Below are 18,594 nucleotides of genomic sequence, written 5' to 3' on the forward strand. Positions count from 1 at the left end.
TTATTCCTGCCCACTTCCCAGATGTTGGTGCCCCTCCCCCGAAGGTTCTGTCACGTCCTCAGGTCTGTTCCTTCCTTCTGCCTTCCCTCTTCTCCTGGGGGAATCTTATCCCTTCTACAGCTGAACGCTCTCCTGTTAGTGGATGATTCCCAGGTCTTTTCCAGTAGTCTTGATCTTATCTTTCCTTAAGTGAATGAACAAATGAATGATGCGTTTAAGAACTGGGATGCACTGAGAAATATGCCATGGGAGTGTTGCAGTGTCTCCACCATCAAAAGAAATGTCCTTGAGGATCTGTGATGCATGCCTAACCCTGAGCTAGTGCAATGAGGAGGGAGGAGGAGGGAGGAGAGGAGGGGAAGACGTGCCTCCTGTTCTCTGGGTGGGAACACAAACCTGAAACCTGAAACCAGGAATTACTGGCAGCTCCTGGCAATGCGGCCACTTGAACCTTTCAGCCCTGTGCTTGTTCAGTTGGGGAACTGAGGGGGACAGGCTAGTGTTGTCAGTCAGGAAAGGGTCCTGGGAAGACTTGACAGTCAGGGAGAACCCCTGGTCTGGAGGCAGAAGACAGTATAGACTTGGCAGGATCCTGGGACCCCCACTAGAACATGAACTCCATGAAGATAGGATCTTTATCCGTTTTGTTTATTGCTATATCCCTGGTGCCTAGAACAAGGCAGCTTGCCAATCTTCCCTGAAGCCTCAGTTTCCTCCTTTACACAGAAAAGGGGTTTGACCAGAAGGCTTCTTTTAGTTCAGGCAGCCAAAATGGTGTGAAAATATCACTCCAGAAAGTGACTATACCAAACTAAGGAGGCTGATGGTGCGCCCTAGATTACTCCGAGGCTGGGAGGAGCTGTTTGTGGTGCTGAACCCAAGGCCGGAGGAAGAGAGATGAGATTGGTCCTGTACCTGCCTTACTGTAGACCTTCAATTCTTAGCTCAGAGTGTGGGGTAGTGGAGGGAGAGTGCAGGCTCTGGTGTCAGACATTCCACCTGTCCAAACCTTTAAGTTCAATGTTAACAGCCTGGGCTATGGATTCCTGCTCCACCACACCCCAGCTGTGCGACTTGAACAGGTCCCTAACTTCTCTGGGCTTCCAACTCTTTACTTATAAAATGGAGATATTAGTACCTACCTCATAGGACCGTTGAGGAAATTAAATGAGACAATGAATGTAAATGTGAAGAATAATCACTAGCACACAGCAGACATGTATCACTACTAGATGACCAGCACAACTCTCTTAGTCAGCTCAGGCTACTATAACAAAAATACCAGAGATTGGGTGGCTTTGTTGTATAACAACAAAAACTTGTTTCTCACAGTTCTGGAGGCTGGAAGTCTGAGAGCATGGTCAGGTTCAGGTGAGAAATGTGTTCTGGGTTGTAGACTGTGACCTTCTTATATCCTCACATGACAAAAAGAAAGCTAGCTCTCTTGTCTCTTCTTATAGGGGCGCTAGTCCCATTCATGAGAGCTCACCCTCGTGACCTAATTACCTCCCAAAGGCCCTGCCTCCTAATATCATCACATTGGGATTACAGTTTCAACATATGAATTTGGAGGGGGCACAACATTCAATCCATAACATCCACGATCCCCATGATCACAGGGAGGCCTGGCAATGGCGAGTGTTGGATTGATATTAACTTATTCCCCTCTGCCTGAGTTTCTCCACCCTCTCTGCCAACTGTGAGATTCTCTCAGGGATTTATAAAGCCCTCTGACCACCCAGCAGTTTCTGTGCTCATGCCTTTGGCTTCCTGACCCTGATACCCCACACGCACTCATAGACAGGTAATTTGAGATGTGTAGAAATTCAATGCCCTCTCAGAGTAAGATGACAAAGAAGAGCCAGCTGAAGGGTCTCCACCGTGTGTGTGTGTGTGTGTGTGTGTGTGTGTGTGTGTGTGTGTGTCTGATTTTAACTGTCTACGAACTGTAGGAGTCCATGACAACTCCCACTCAGGAAAGGGTCTCAACAAAGGGTCACTCCCAGAGCTTTTTATCCCCAGGGATCACAGTCTTCCTTAAGCTGATTGACTGGTTTGAGTGACAGTCTCTTAGGGCAGTCCCACCTCAACCAACACTCCACCTGTCTACCCTCCATACTGGATACCAGAACATCACACTGCTGCAGTATTATCTGGATGTGATCCCATAGATGGTGGGAGCCAGTGGAAGGTTTTGAGAGGTGTGATGTGGTCAGACAGGTGCGTGGGGACTTTACCCATTGAAAGATGATCAGATGGATGAAACTGGGGAGAGGAGATGGAGAGAAATAGTAGGTCCCAGAGATCTGGAGACTTTTGTCCTTGGAAATGATTGGTGTGGGGAGTCCTATTTTGCCCCCAAAACCTTCTGTAGGTTCCCCATCATCCATGCAATCAAGTCTGGACTCCCTGACCTGGCATTCAAGGCCTCCACACACTAGACCCAGCCTGGTCTCCCACTCTCAGCATCACACAGCAGCCAGCCTGACCTACTGGCAATTCTCAGCTGTGCCCTGTATGTTTGCACTCCCATATCTTTTCTCATTCTGGGCCCTCAGCCTCAAACACCCTAGCCTCTTCTGCACAACACACCCCATCAAAACACCCCATCATCCAAGGCTGCCTCTAAAAACCACTTTGCCCATATTGCCAGGATAAAAGTAAAAGCTTCTCTTCTTTGGAATGCATATATTTTCTTTATTTCTTGGGGTTGCTGTCAGTTCTTTTTCCTTTTTTTACTCTAACAGACAATGACAACTTTTAAGAATAACTGTTTTCATACTTTTGTAATACAACAAAATGTTTGGAATAGAGGATTTATAGAGAACAAAATTCATAAGCTACTTTCTAACACAGTGAGAAAATTCATCTTTTCTTTCTGTGCATCTAATGTTAGATGGAGTGTGACCTCTATGTGCCTCTTTATTTTATCTGTAAGATGGGACTATTAATGGTGGTACCCACATCAAATGCTTGTTCTGAGCATTAAGTGATTAAATACATGTAAAGTGCTTAGAATAGTACCTGGCACCTGCATTAGTAATTATAATATGCACAGTATTATATTTTTTCCCTGCATGTTGAGAAGATAGAGGAGAGGCCTCAGGCCTGACTCATCTCTTTTCCTGCCATAACTAAATCCCATACCCCCCCCCCCCCCCGCCTTCCTCCAGGCCCCTGGCAGGCCTGGCACACTGGCTGAGTGAATAAGCAGGAACAGAGAGGGCAGAGCCTTTGCCTGGGATCTGCCCCTCCTCTGTCTGGACTCATTCATCTGTCAATTGCCCATTATGCTCCTGGATAATGGAAAACAGAACCAGTTAATTAGCAAAACTGCTGGCGGGAAGAAGGGCATGTGACAGGCGGTCTTTTCCCAGGTCAGAACCTTGCCCATGGCAGCCCGTCCAGCATGTGTCCTGTGCAGTGCTGTGTTCGACCTCGATATGTTCTTGGTCCCTCTGCAGTGGACTCTTTGGGCCTGCTTTGGTCAGTTACCTGGGGCTTGATTTGTTCTGTCACAGGGAGGAATGCCTCCCCTGCCTATTTCATAGACTTGGTGAGAAGTAAACTAGACCACAAACATGAACTTAAGAGTAGGAAATGTTAAACAAATCTAGAGCTCAGTACACACCCCCTCAACTGTGTCTACAAAGTAGGGAGGGAACAGCTGAGCTAACATCTACAGCAGGGAAGCCCAGCCAGCTAAGTCAAGGGCTATCCTGTTTGCACATGACTTCTCAAAGCCAATTGCATAGGTGAACTTACATTCTTTACTCAAAGGTCCCAAAACTATAGGGGATGTTCCTTTTCCTCTCTGGGCCTCAGTTTTCTCATCTATACAATGGGGGGAGGGGACAATTTTTCTAAGTAGCTCTACATGGGATTTGTGAACTGCAAAGAACTGTTTGCACATTAGAAAATATTGTTGTTAGTGATACTGTCATCTAGGAAAGGCAGGATAGGAGAACCCTGGGAGATCTTGCAAAGCAGATGTGGTGGTACCAGCCCCACAAAACTACTCCCATTGATATCCCTGGAACTCCCAGGACAAGTCTCACCAAAGGTTGTGAGACCTTGTGCCTCTCCCTGAGCCTGCTACTCATACCCTATGCCTGCTCTCGAGAAGGGACTGAAGAATGAGAGAGGCCAAATGACAAGGCCCAGGGAGGGAGGATGGGGTGGTGGGGAGAGAGTGCTGTCCCGGGACAGAGGAAGAAAGGGGGTGGCCAGCAGACTAAGGAGGGCACAGTGAGGGCCTACACTCAGTGGCTCACTCAGCTAGGATGTTAGGGGGCAAGAAGGGCTCCCTGCAGAAGGCAGTGCCCAAACTGAGCTATTTTATTTTGTCAATAGCTGTCCTCACTTTTGTGTCCAGGTAAGCGGAAGCCCCCTCTCCCACTGGCTCCAAACAATGTTGGAGGGCCCTTACGTTTTGCTCAAGACTATCTTTTATGTGCCAGGCATTTGTGTGGCTGAGGGCTGTGTGGGGTGAGTTGGGGATTTCAGGGGCAGGGACAAGAGGTGGGAGGCCACTGGCTTCGGGAGAGGAGCGTGGGGAGAGCACAGAGGTTTGAGTGAAGGGATGTGGGGTGTTTGACTCTGTGGGGGTGGGGGGAATGACATGAGCCTCTCCTCCATCGCCCCAGAAAAACCTCCTGTACTGCCTGGATGACTTCAAGGCTGCCAAGGTCATGTTAGGGAACGGAATGGCATTACTGAGATTCTAGATTAGCAGATTGCTGGAGATTTGTTTCTGAAAAGTCTTTTCCCTCAGTAGCTGTAGTCTGCCTTCCTTGTCCTGTATCTCTTTCATGTGTCACAACTGCTTTTCTCCCTGCAAGAGGAGGTGTTGGTATGTGAGTGTCAGACTGAGCTCCCCATCTAACAGTGGTGACCATGTGTGTGTGTGTGTGGGGGGGGGGTGGTGGAACAGGAGCTTCAAAAACAGAATCTCACTTAATCCTCTCCTCAAAGCTGGGATATTCTTTCCTCATTGGATAGATAAGGACCTTGAGGCTCAGTGAGCTTGGTCATGCCTGGATTCAGACCTGTCTGTGTGAATCCAAAGCTCATGTCATGTTTTAACACTCTGCCATCCAAGTCCTGGCCTCTCTCTCTCTCAGGGCAGGGAAAGAATGAGCCAGGTGAATGGCACCCAGGAGTGAGGGTAACTGAGCCTCCATGCAGAAGGAGCATGGTCTGAGCCAGCATGGAATGGAAAATGGAAGGTGGGAGGGGGGGGGGCACCACCCTGAAACCGGTACCCTGGAGCTGGGCTTTTGGAGGGTGGCTTCTGGGCGTGTTTACTAAAAAGCAAAGTTGCAAAGCACCCGTTACCTCGGTGAATGCTCCCAAAGCCCTATAACACAGTTATCACTCTCATGTTGGAGAAGAGGTTCGGAGAGGGGGCAGACAGGCACCAGGCTATACAATGACGTAGGGACAGTGTGTGATGCGCTTGCCTTAAGTCCAGCTGCCTTTTGGGGAAAAGCATCATTCTTTGGCATGCCCGCAGGGTGCAAACATCTGGCTGAAGGCTGGGCTCCGGAAGCAAGAGCAGGGCCAGGACCACCTGGGGCCCTGCTGAGGGTAGGGGAGAGCTCTGCAAGATGGATGGGGAGCATCCGCGGCGGAGTGCTGCCGCCAGGCAGTGATTGATGACAGCTCGGCAGCAGAAGAGCGAGGAGGCCTCCGGAGGCTGGAGGCTGCGGAGAGGAGGGCGAGGGGAAGCTATGAATATTTTAGAGAGGCAGCCAGGGCTGGGGGAAGGAGGGGTGTGGGGGAGGGAGGCAGTCGGGTGGGCAGGGGGCGGCAGCTCAGGAACTGGGACAGCAGGGTTAAGGAAAGCCGTATCTGTGAGGGCGGCTCAGTGAGGGAAAGGAAGGCTGGGGAGGATGAGCGGGCTTAGAGAGGGGAAAGGGGCTGGAGAATGGGGCAGTGAGGTTAAAGGGGACAGAGATCCATGAAAGGGGCTCACTGAGGGAAAGAGGGCTGGATTAGGGGTGCCATGAATGGGACTAAGGGACAAAGAGTCAGTGCGGGGAAGGGGGCTCCATAAGGGGCGTGGCCTCACTCAGGAGGAGGGGGCTCATTGAGGAGAGAGAGAGAGAACTTGTAAAGGGAACTTAGAGGGGGAGGGCTCCCTGCTCCTTTTTCTCTTTCGCAAAATGTGGCACCGTTAAGGCTGGGAGTCCTGTAAGGAAGGCTCCCCGCGGGATTCCCCAAACCCCCGCCTGACCGTCTAGGGGTCGAGGCTGCAGACTCCGGAGCCGGCCGCACCCCGCCTCCCTGGGACCTTTGGGGCGGAGCAGGCCTGGGGCGCTGCTCTGAGAAAGGGGCGGCAGGAAGGCCCGGCCCGGTGCTGAGCGTCCCTGTCGCCGGCAGCGTGGCGGAGACCCCGCGGCTGCCCGAGGGCGCCGAGCCAGGCCTGGAGTACGCGCCCTTCGACGAGGACGACGGCCCGGTGGACTGCGACTGCCCGGCCGCCTGCTACCGCGGGCACCGGGGCTACAGGTCAGCGCCCGGCGCGGCAGGGAGGGACGGGGCCCGGGTGGGGCGGACGGGGCCCGGGTGGGGCGGCCCCGCCCCTCACCTCACCTCCGCCCCGCGCCCGCCCTTCTCCGCAGGGCCAAGCACTGGTCCAGCAGCTCGGCCTCGCCCCCTCCCAAGAAGAAGAAAAAGAAAGGCAGCCACCGGAGGAGCCGGTGAGAGCGCCGCCGGCTGCGGGGGCGGGAGGGGCGCGGGGGGTGCCCCCTCCCGCGGTGTCTGCAGGGACCCTACGCCGCATTTGTGAGCCCGCCCTCGCCGAGCCTCTCTGCCCCTAACCAAGTGCTCTGCCCTTCCTGACCCCGCCCTTCACTCAACCCCCTTCCTTTTACCAGGCCCCGCCCTCCACGAGCCCCGCCCCTCCACCACGTCCCCGCCCTTCATTGAGTCCCCACAGTGGCATCACCCGCCCCAGACCTCGGAACCGGATACGCTGGCCTCTTCCTCAGACCCTCCGCCCCAGAACTAGACACACTGACCCCGTCCACCTGATGGGTACCCCTCTGCCCTTCCCCAGTAGCCCTGCCCTCCCCACCACTGTCTGAGTGGCCTGGTTGGAGGGGTTTGCCAGCGTCTCATCTGTGGTCCCCTCTCCCCTGTCCTGAGTGAGACCCTGGCAATCTTCTGGGGACCCAACTAACCCCGTCCAACTGTCTGTCCTTCTTTCTCCCCTGGCCCTCAGCAAAAAGAGGAGACTAGACTCGGAGTGCAGGTCAGTGATGAAGGCGGGCAAGGACCAGCAAGGGCTGGGGATGGGGGGGGGGGGTCTGTGGGGGGGTGAGATTCCAGGGCCATCTCCAGAAGCAGGAGGCCTTGGACCTCAGGGCCTGGACCTTGGACACCAACAGCTTTTCCCCAGCAAGGCCAGAACTCCCACCATTACAGCCTCCAACCTTTGGTTTGAAATAGCCCTCTCTCACAACGCCCAGGAGGCTAGAAGGGTGACCAGCGACAACACGGGCAGTTCCATCAACTGCCCCTAGGGACCTTGCCAATCCCCTGGGCCTCCGTTCACTCTGTACAGCAGGCCGTTGGCTTCATGGCCTGGAATCCCCTTTCCAGCTTTGAGCCCTAGGCACCCAGCCTTCCCCAGCCATTTCCAGCTGCCCCTCCACCTCCCAGGCCCCAGTTCACTAGAGCCCACCTCCCACCCCTTTGTCCGCAGCTGTGGGAGCTCCTCACCCCTGCGCAAGAAGAAGAAGAGTGTGAAGAAGCACCGCAAAGACAGGTACCCTCCCTCTCCTGGGGCTTCCTCTCACTTCCATGGGGCCCAGGACCAGGGCTGTGCTGCTTGGGTGTCCCTGAGTCATCCCAGAGGGACTCAAGAGAACCCTTTTATGGCCCTACAGGTCTGATTCTGGGTCCAGGAGGAAGAGACGGCACAGGTGAGCGGTGCCCTGTGGAGGTGTGATAGGAGGATATGGTTAGTGGCTAGTGCCCCCCTGCAGAGACCAAGGCCCAAAGGAAGCCATGATGGGAGGGGGGTTTTGAGAGTCCTGCCCTGCTCTACTCTCCCACTCCAGGGACTCCTTCTTAGCCCCAGGCAGGGGACTGAGGGTGGGCAGAGGACATTGAAGATCAGTGATTTGCAATCCTTGACTGCCCCATGAGTCAGCCTTGATGTAGGGACCCCAAGAATTTCCAGACAATACAGTAGGTCCAGTGTCCAAGGGGTGTGTCCATAGAGGTGTCAGTTGGAAGGCAGAATTTGCAGGAAAGGGGCATGCCAGATAGAAGGAAGCCTCAGTTGGCAGAGACAGAGTGGGTGGGCTGTGGCTAGAGTATCTTGAGGGGCAGGTGCCAACTCCCAACAGGCCTGAGTGCTATGGAGATGGCCTCCACCAAGGCAGGGCTGAGAGCCAGCATGAGCCTCTGAGGTGACTTACTCAGGATGGATTGGGAGAGAGGACAGGAGGAAGTGAAAGATAGGAGCCCAGGCAGAAGCAGGGGTGGAGAAAGGAGAACACTCAGCATGGAGGGAACGATGTGGGGCAGTCACATCCCTGTGGTTGGGGTGAGAGCCAGAGCCCCGCCCAGCAGCCCTGAGGAGGAGCAGAGTCCCCAGCCCCATTTTTGCGGTGTGTATGTGCCCATGGCCATTTGTCAGGGGGAAGGAGCCTAACTGGCCACCTAATCCTGGCCCTCCGATCTCCTCAGTTTCCTCCTTTCCCTTCCCCCAGGCCTTAGAGGCCAGTGCTGGCCCCTGCTGCCCTCAATATGTCACCATCAGCTTGTACAGATCCTCTGGCAAGCACCTATCAGCCCTGGGAAAGATCTAGAGATGAGCTAGGCTAGATAGCTCCAGATGGGGAGACTGAGGCCCCAAGCATGCAACATGGGTTCTAGACCCAAACTTTTGCCCCTGCACTCCCTTCCCCTTCCCTCCGGTTCTGCCTCCCATTCCTTTTGATCCTGTGAGAAATACCTTCCAGTGTTTCTTAGCATCACCTCATTTTTGGTCAGAAGAAAGCATCTGAAAGTTCAGGACTAGAGGATTGAGTCAGAATTTGGTGGCATCAGGGACCTATGGGACCCAGCATGAGGTGAAACCTTAGAGGGCTAATCAGAAGGCTCTCAGTCCTTTTGTCAAAGGCAGGAATTGGACTGTGGGGCCCACCCCAGAGAGCTGGACGGGATGGGATAGGGGTCCAGAGGAGTAATCCAAAAGCAGGGAGATGACGCTCAAGGGAAAGCATTTATTTTCTAAACCCCTGGTGACTGACCCTGGGCTGGGCCACAGTCTAGAGGACAGAGAAGCAGGAGGCTTGGGCTCTGTCTGGGAGGGCCACTGCCCACCCTGATAACTCATCAGAGGGGCCCATCCCAAGACTGACGCAGAAGATAAGGGCAGGTCAGCCTTCCTTCTGGGTCGGTGGCCACATCACCATTTAGCACTCACAGAGGGAGCAGCAGTTAGGGCCCGGGCTGAAGGTGATCATGGGCCAGGATTTACTGGAGAAAGAAGGAACAGACTTGGCAGAATTGAAGAAACCAAAGCATGGAGTGGGATGGGCAATTCCATACCTGCCAGGAAGGCTCAGGTCAGAGGGGGGAACAAATCTCAGGTTAACACATAGGACAGCTGGGCTCCCTGGAGGCTCACCCTCCCCTGCCTGGCTCAGGCTGTGCTGTCACCTAGCCTCTGCTCTCTGTAGATCTCGAAGCCCCAAGAGCAAAAGAAAAGAGAAGAACAAAGAGAGGAAGAGGTGAGCACTCTTCCCCATTCTCCAGCGCCTCAGCCCTTCTTCCCACACAGCAAACCTGGCCCCCTGGAATCACAGAATCAGGGTCTTGAAGGGAGTTCATTCTGCCCAGGTGGGAACATTCAGACCCAGAGAGTAAGCCAAGAGTCAGCGGCAGACCTGGAACTGGAACCCAGGCCGCTTGCCTCCGGGTCCAGGGTCTTTTCAGGCTCAGTCCTTGTAACTCCCCTGCACCTCTCCAGGGTCACAAGAACAACAGCTGAGGGACGAGGGAGGTCTTCGGGGAGTTGGGGCTGTCTGGAGAAAAAGGCAGCTTCTCCTAATTCCCACCAATGACCCACAGGGCCTGGCTGGGCTCTGTGTGGACAGCCTTTGTGTAATTTTTGTGGGAGACTTGGGGAGGGGATATTGGTCAGCCGTGGCTTCCATCAGGAAGCAGAACTTAGGTACAGGCTGATTTCTCTCCCAGGCCACACGAGTCCCCAGGCCGGAGGTCCCATCGCCACAGCAGCGGAAGTTCCCACAGCCCCTCACCCTCCTCCCAGGACAGCGATTCCAGATCGCCCAGCAGGTAGGTCCTGGGCCCCTGGGAGAGCTCAGGGTGGGGCTGAGCCCGGCTTTCTGCTGGGGCTGAGCTGGCTTTCTGCGTATTCAATACACTGGAGGCTGGGGAGCCCCGCTGATAGACACACAGCAATTAATCAGTGGGTAGTTTACCAGGGCAGTGCCAGTGCCAACTTGGAACTGGGCTAGGCATCCCAGACCGTGAATGGAAATCCAGGCAGTGTGCGGACTGGGGCTTGGCTCTCTAAACAGAAATGTTCCGGGCCCAGTGCGAAGGCGGGTAGCGAGCCGCCCTTCCTGCGGGAAGCGGCCTCTGGTAGAGGGGCGTCCCACGCCGGCTCTCCTCCTGTCTCCTGCCCCAGGCTGAGCCCCAAGCCCCGAGGCGAAGGTCGGAAGACGGGCAGCCAGCGGTCCAGCGGGAGCCGATCGCCTTCCCTGTCCGGCGGCAGCGGATGGGGGTCGCCCCAGCAGAACGGAGGCAGCCGGCAGCGGAGCGGAGCGCAGGGGGGCCGCCCGGGCTTGGCGCACAGCCCGCCAGATGTACGTACGCCTGGCTTTGCGGAGGGTTCCTGCGACGCGCGGGCTGCGCCTTGCCGGGGCGGGGGAGTCGCTGCCGCGCGGGGGAGGCAGTGAGTGTGTGACGGGGCGGGGGCGCTGCACGCCTTCCTCAGGCCCGCCGCTTCCCCCCTCCCCTGCGCCCTCCCTTGAATGGGAGCGGCCTGGAGTGCTTGGTTGTTCTGCCCACCTGGCTCTAGTGTCCTGTGGGTGGGTGGGGGTGCTGCAGGCTTGGGCCACCCTTGAGCTTGGCAAACGGAAGGCCAGAGAGGGTTACCATCGCGACACTCAGCCGGTTAAGTAAGGAGCTGAAGAGGAAACAAGATCTCTTGCCTCCCTCCCCCAGGCATATTGAGGAGGGAGGGGCATGGCCATTGAGACAGGACTCCCCTGGGCATCACTTGGGCCCTGAGCCTCCCTCTCCTCACCAAGCCCTTTCCCCCTCTCTGAGTGCTCTCTGCCCCTCAGGCCCCTCACTAGACGCCCCCCTCCCCCAGTCCCCTTGCCACAACAGCTGCATTTCTAAGGTCCTTTCCCCAGCCACTTCCCTCATCTGGACAGGTACCTCAAACCTGGGGGCTCCACTTCCCATCTTTCCTAAGGCACCTCCCAGGGTACCCATGGCTCCCTGGGAGACCACCCCAACACCACCCCAAAAACTGTCCTCACCCATCCTCCAGGAGGGGCACAGATTTCTTGAAACCCACAGGCAGGTGTGGTGATTGCAGGAGCTCGCAGCTGGATGGTAGGGGTTCTCCTAGGCCCCAGGAGAGGCCCACAGCCCCCCTTTGTCTGCTGATCTTAGAGCAGGTGTAGAGGGCCCCTCAGGGGGAAGGGACTACAGCACTGACAGGGGCAGTGGGTGGGCACAGGGGACTTAGGGTGGGCAGTCTGCAGGTCCCCCCCACCACACACACACACACACACACACACACACACACACACACACACAGGCAGCCCAGACACCCCAGCAGGGAGGGGGCGCCGCTCCTCCCCAGACCTCAGGTCTCAGCAGCAAACCTGTACATGTCAGTTCCGTTTTGATTTTTGGCTGTTTTCGTTTCACTCCCTGTCTTTTCTCAAATACCCTTAGTCCAGGACCTCAGCAAGGAAAGTCAAAGGGCCCCTGACAAAAGGCTCTTGGTCTCCAGGTTAATTTTTGTTTGAGGACAGTACCTGTGTGGAAACTGCCCCTCCTGGACAGGGTGCCAGGCTCCTGAGCTCTGAGGGGCCTGGTCAGGCCACGTGGGGAGGATCACACCAATGTGCCTGGATCTGTCCTGGGTGTGGGAGAGAGCACGCAGAGGTAGCTGAGGGCAAACAGGAGAGGGACAGGTCTGAGACGTGATGCCCAACCTCCTACCCCCTGGGCACGAAGCCCGAACAGCACAGTGCCCCAAACACCTTCTCATGGAGGGACAGAAAAGCATGTGTTTCCAAGTCAGGGTGAAAGGAGGCCCCTTCCCACTTTGGTCCCCTCCCCAGCCTTGGATGCCTAAGCAGTAGGCCCACAAGAGCCCTGGGCATGTGCGGACAAAATGGTCACAGCAACTAGGTAGACCCTAGGAGCAAGCCGTCAGGGAAGGCGGCCTCGCCGCTGGCCTGGGGAGGAAGTCTTGGCAGCACCCCAACCTTCTCCCTCCCAACGTGGGACTCCATCTTGACAGGGCCCTGGGAGTTTCCTGGGAGACAACACTTTGTTACTCCTTTCACAAAACATGGTCCCCCAATTCTCTCTCCCCTCTGGGCTCTGGGAGTTCAAAGACTGCTGACCACCCCCTGCCTCTCACCTGCACCCAGATCCCCTCCTTGCCCATAGAGCCTCTCCTCAAAGCGAAATGAGGCTGGTTCTCTCTTGCCTCCAGGGAGGTGAGATGGGGGTCATAGACTTTGCCATTAACCAAAAATGTTTTTTTTGGGGGGAAAAGCACTGGGGGTGGTACTCTTGGACTCTCACCTTTAAAAAAAAGAGAGAGAGAGACAAATGGAAAAAGAAAAGCTCACCATTCTTAACCCCGTCTATGTTTCTGTTTTTGTTTTTGTTTTTAGCCTCCCATTTGAAACGTGGTAATATTGTGATTCCATTTCTTGTTTAGTGGCAAGGGAAGAGGGTGGGGAAGTTTATGTAACTCCTCCTGTTATTTCATTTTATTTTTGTTTGTGTTTTCTTTTCCTTTTTTCTTCTTCTTTTGTAATGTACAGAAATGCAAACTCTCTCTCTGGGTTTTTTTCTATCTTCTCTGTTGTTCTAGAATTTTGCTTTTGTGCGTTATTGTGGGAGCCTCTCCTCCTAATGCAGAAATGGTTTTTGAACCTCAGTGAACATTGATCATATACATATCTCTATAAATTATTTCTCCTTTCTAATCAGAATTTAAAAGGGAAGATAACACTTACAAAATCGTTTCCCATGCCAACAGCTTCTGCCAGATCTGCAGCAGCAGCCATCCCTTCCCTCAGCCCCAGGCAAAGGGCCCTGGTGGACCTGCCTCAGCTTTCAAATGAACAAAAGTGGTGCAGACCGTACTCTGGGTCCCTGTCTATAAGGAACTTTGGAGAGAAGCTGGGAGACCCAAGGAGGGAGAGACTTGTCCCAGTCACCCAGGGACCTTCCCAGAGCAATGAGCCTCCTCTGTCTTCTCAGCTCTGTCTAGTATAAGATGGTGGCGAGGCATGGCAGGGAGAGCCTGGAAGAGGGTGCTGAAGACACCTGAGAGAGTTTAGTTCAGGTGAGGGCTTCAAAGCCAGACACTCCCAACCAAGAGAAAAAAACCCCATCCTCGTTTTGAGACTGAGGCCATAGGATTCTGGCTCCCAACATCTCTTTGTTGTCCCATCCCAGGCCAGGGCTGAACCCCCAAAGGGATTTCTGGGGTCTGCTGCCTACTGCTGTCTGCAGCTCACAGAGATCAAATGACCAGCTAAAGACACAGCATTTTAGAGGCAGATCTAAAAAGGAGACCCTCTAACCTCAAGACCCCAGCCACAGCCAAGATGTGGAGATGGTAGTCAATGGGGAGCACACTTCAGGAGCCTGAGTAGGAGGAGAAGGAGGAGGATTCGGGAAGTGGATTCTGGGGTCCTCGGCTCTTTCTTTTCCCCTGGGGACCCCTCTAGAAGTTGTTGGCTCTCTGAACTCCCCAGCACTGAGGCCTGCCCACATGAAGACCAGGGTATAGGTGAGCCTGGTGTTGCACAACTCTATATGACTGCAGCTTTAGCAACTCAGGGAACCATAAGCCCGCACAGTTCACACCCATGTGGGAAAAGAAATAATGAAGCACGATGAGGGAAAGGAAGCTGCTCAAGGTCACGCAATGTGGGGTAGAAAAGTAAGAGACTGAGCCCAAAGCCCAGCATACTGGCCAGATAGGGTGTGCCGGGATTGCAGCCTTAGTAGTAGGCCCCCTTCCTGGGCTCCACCTGTCCCTAGCACTGGCAGTGTGGAGGGAAGCCTCACCATTTGCCGAGAGAGCCAGGGATGCTTCCTGAGCAAGGCCCCCAGGCTCTCTGGCCTCCGCCTCTGGTTCACATTTCATCTCACAATGGGCAGCCTAGAGTGACCCCAAGAAGAGGTGCCCATGGCACTGCCTGGCCTGTCTCATCCAGGCCTCTCTCCTCTAACCCCCAGGGAGGAGCAGTGACCATGGCTGGAGTGGGGAGGTCAGCATAGGAAGGGACACCTTGGCATTTCTTAGGCTGAAGCCAGAAAGCAGGAGGGACGAATTTTGCTAAATGGTGCTGAAGCCAGGGGGAAAGGGAATAAGGTTGACTTGAGGCAGGGTCCATCCTCCAAATTGAATCCATGGTTGCCTTCCCTTTTAAATGCACAGTTCCCACTTCACCCCATCTGTCCACTCTGATTGGCCTTGTTTAAACAGCTTCTCTTTCTTCTTTCTGGCTGGGTCCACCTTTCTCTCTGTCTCTATTTCCTTCTGCCTTTGCTTCTCTCTCTTTCTCTCTCTCTCTCTCTCTCTCTCTCTCTCTCTCTCTCTCTCTCTCTCTCTCTTCTTGAGCCTCTCTGTCTCTTTCTCTCCATCTCTCCCCTGAAATGGGCCTATCTCCCCAGGCTGCAAGCCCCTCCTTCACCCACCCTGTGGTTCTGCTTCCATCAGCTGCTTCCTGCATGCCCTCTGGAGGTTTTCTGTTGTTTAAAGAGTTAAGACAAGCTTGGCTATTGGAACCTGTGGTGGGAGGGGGAAAGCAAACAGAAATGGCTGGGCACGAGTCCCCTGCCATCCCTGGGACTAGACCAAAAGCCACACTTAGCTGCCATATGCCACCTCAGAGGGGGAGCGCAGCTCAAAGTCACTGTCTTTCCCCATTCTGCATTCCCAATGCGGAGACCTTCTTTTCTTTTTTATTATTGCATTCCCGTCCCTGACCACTGAGAAGGTAGGTATCCCAGCTCAGCTGTGCGCTCGCTCGCTCGCTCGCTCCCATCTCCAGATAAGCCCTGCCACTCTGCTTGGTTTGAATGTGGTTTTCTTCCTCTTTCTCTCAGTCTCACTCTGGTTGGTTTTCTTCCCTTCCCTTTTCTTTCCTTATTTTAGTGACTACTCATTTGTAACTTGCATTTTCTCCAAATGAGCTACAAAGCTGTGTTTCCTGGTTTGTTGTTTGGTTTTCTTGACCTCCCCCCCACCCCCCACCCCAACAACTTTTCTGGTTCATTCTTCCCTCCTTCCCTGCTCCTCCTTCTTCCTCTCCACCCCACCTCCACCCCCACCTCCCAACCCTCCTTCATGCTCTCTCTCATTTTGTTGTCTGAATGCATTTCTGTGTGGTTTAGCATTCCAAGTTTGTGTTCCCATCCTGAACTCTATGCTGTGGTTGAGCCAATTTGATTTCTGTTGTCTGGAGTAACTGCTAAGCCTCTCACCCCTCACCCCTGCCAGCCCCTGGGGTGACTTGAGCAATAAATCTTTGTTGGAGGGGCCTGTGCTGGGCCTTTGCCCTCCGGATCCTGGAGGAAGTTCTGGCTGAGGTCAGGCCTGGGAAGAGAGCCCTGTCCCCTCCTCTGGGGCCTGCTGGGCTCCTGCAGGTGCTGCCCTGGCTGACGGCAGAGCTTTAGGGTGGGAGCTGCAGGACTTTGGGGCAGCAGCTGACACCAGGGTTAAATCCCACAGCTCCATCCTTGGGGTGTGATGGTGATTGGACTTTGGGTGGGGAGTGAACTGCAGGAGTAGGCACTGGACTTAAAGTTCTACTTAGAAAAGTCTCTGTGGGGGGTTGGAAGGAACTCTCAGCTAACCCTCTGCTCTCTGGACCACTACCCAATCTAGAAAGGGGCTCCCTCCTTCCCCCAGCATCCTTCCATCTTCCAAATTTGAGCTTAATGTGCAGAGTGATCCAGAAGGGATAGTCAGCAGAGGCCACGGACCCCCAAGGTTAGGGCAGAACTAGGCTAGGTCCTGGGATTTGTGTCTTCCAGCCCAGTGCTCATCCAGCCACAGAGGTAGGTCCTCAAGGATCTCATCTCTGCCCTTTAAACTGTTTTCTTCCCACCTAGAAGCAGCTACAGAAGTGTGACATCCCAACCCTGTGAGGCCTCACTGGACCTCATCTTTGACAAGAGAAGGCCTCATCTCTCCCCATGTTGACCCCAGGGGCAAGTCCCCAGTAGCTCACCCCTTCAGAACATTCTTCAATCCTGGTGGTGCTAGGAGGGCAGGCAAGGAAATTGTTCATGGAGGGAGAGAGCGCTGCTGGTCCAATGGAGAAGAGGAGGCCCCACCCTCAAGGAGTACCTGATGCAACCAGGCACCCAGAAACAGGATCCTCAAATGCTGAGCTGGAGGGGCTAATTGCCCCAGATGCTCACTTATTCTGATCTTTAGGAATACCAGGGTCAGGAAACCACACTAGTCCTTGCTGCTCTCTTCCCCTTGTCTTTCCACCTCAAAAATTTCTTACGTAAGCAAAAAGAAAAGATGTTGGATAGGAAGTCAGTGATCACTCAATATCATTGTACTTTTTTTCTCTCCAAATTAACTATTTCAGATGGTTGTTTAGGTATCATATAAATTGAACCTGAGGTAAAGTTTTATTAAAACAATTAAGAAACTTAAAAAAAAAAAGATGTTTGGGAGCAGGTGGTACCAAGGAGCAGAGGGGCTCCTGGGAGCAGGGCTCAGAGTTAGGTGAGGTCTAGCCTCACTCACTCATCCATCCATTCACACACACACACACACACACACACACACACACACACACACACAGCAAGCATTTGCTGAGCACTCCTCCGTGCCAGGCCCTGTCTGAGTATCCATGCCAGGGTCGAGGCAGGCAGACCTGGGTTCACAGCCTCCACCTGCCAGGCTGGAGGGCCGACAAAAAGATCACTCAGAACAATGAGAGGGGGCAAGCTGAACCATGGATGGGGAGCTCTGCTCACCGGGGTAGCCCCAGCCCTCACACATGCTGGCACAATCCAAACTGAAGGAAGGAACAAGGGTCTGTGGGATCAGAGAGGAGTGCGCCTGACTCAGGGTGAGGCTCAGGAGAGGCTTCCTGGAGGTGGTGGCCTTGGGCTGACTGTAAAGAAGAAAGAAACATTCACCAGGCTGTGAGAGAGAGGAGAGGGAAGAGGGGAGAATAGTTCAGGCAAGAGTGACAGGACTCACACAGAACAGGTTTTGAGAGATGTTTGGTGGTCCCTGGCCACCACAGTCCTGTCTGGCAATGAGATCCTTGGTGTCTGGGCCCGTATCTTCCTCAATTCCTGATGAATGAGACCCAGCCAAGCTGAGGATGAGGATCACCCTCTGGCAGGATCATGGCAATCCTTTCATAAGGCCTTCTGGAGGGATAGGTGGATAAGGGTGAGGTTGATCCCCACAGTCTTCGTCTTCCCCTGAGGGAAGGCACTATATGCCACCTACCTAGCAACATCTTCCTCCCATCCTCCATCATCCTGGCACTTAGGGGACATGTTACGGGGCCCGAAGCCTTCCTGCACCGCTCTGACCCTATTTGTCCTTGAGGAAACAGTGAGTCATTTGTACTCCGTAAAGAACCTCTCAGCCCCTGAACAGGCCCACCCTGTTCAGAAAGATTCAGTTATGACCATTTTACCAATGGGAAAACGGAAGCCTCCGAGTTAAGCCACTTCTCTAAGGCCTCACAGCAAGTTTACATCAGGGTTGATTCCAGTGTGTTCACTTTGCCAATTACCAGCATCTTGGGTTACGGCAGCCAATTGGCTTGGAGGAGGTGAGAGGGAAACGGAAAAGAGATTGGACTTCAAGACCAGCCAGACAGGAAGGGTCCAGCTCAGCACAAGGGGTCTGGCCCAGGGACTTGCGCCTCAATGGTTAGGGAGACAGCAACATCATGGGGGTGAGCATCCACCCAACCCAGACCCTTGTTATTCCTAATACTCCCAGACCAACAGCGGGAGTATAGAGGGCCTTGCAGTGCCTGTGGGAAAGAACCTGGTAGCCCTTGGTCTTCTTCCCTCCCTGCTGGCCTCTCCCCACCCTGGAGTCAGAAATAGTGGCTTAGATCCAGAGTCTGGGTTGGAGCAGAATTCACATCCAGGTCCTAATTCCCAAGTTTAGTATTCTGCCTACTTGCCTTGCTACTCCCACCACCACCGCCAAAGTGGCAAGCAAAGGCTTCAGAAAGGTGGGGTCCAGTGTCTCCTTAGGTGTGAGTTCTATGCATTGGCTGCCAGGGCACCCACTCCCCCACCTAGAATCTGTGCTACACTCTTAGACAACCC

The 18,594-nt window shown here is 54.2% G+C and overlaps 1 protein-coding gene across 1 annotated transcript in view; it reads left to right on the plus strand.

Annotated features, from left to right (window-relative positions):
- SRRM3 (serine/arginine repetitive matrix 3) overlaps positions 1-18,594 on the plus strand; it is a gene marked incomplete at its 5' end in the record, with an annotated part of 34,446 nt that overhangs the window by 8,232 nt on the left and 7,620 nt on the right. Inside the window, 8 exons of the mRNA XM_079800500.1 lie at positions 6,385-6,513; positions 6,627-6,704; positions 7,229-7,258; positions 7,712-7,774; positions 7,896-7,931; positions 9,702-9,752; positions 10,219-10,320; positions 10,676-10,853. Of these exons, the coding sequence (XP_079656626.1) occupies positions 6,385-6,513; positions 6,627-6,704; positions 7,229-7,258; positions 7,712-7,774; positions 7,896-7,931; positions 9,702-9,752; positions 10,219-10,320; positions 10,676-10,853 (667 nt within the window). The remainder of the gene's footprint in view (positions 1-6,384; positions 6,514-6,626; positions 6,705-7,228; positions 7,259-7,711; positions 7,775-7,895; positions 7,932-9,701; positions 9,753-10,218; positions 10,321-10,675; positions 10,854-18,594) is intronic.

The sequence above is a fragment of the Cnephaeus nilssonii genome, assembly GCF_951640355.1.
Source record: "Cnephaeus nilssonii genome assembly, chromosome: 2".
NCBI classification, from domain to species: domain Eukaryota; kingdom Metazoa; phylum Chordata; class Mammalia; order Chiroptera; family Vespertilionidae; genus Cnephaeus; species Cnephaeus nilssonii.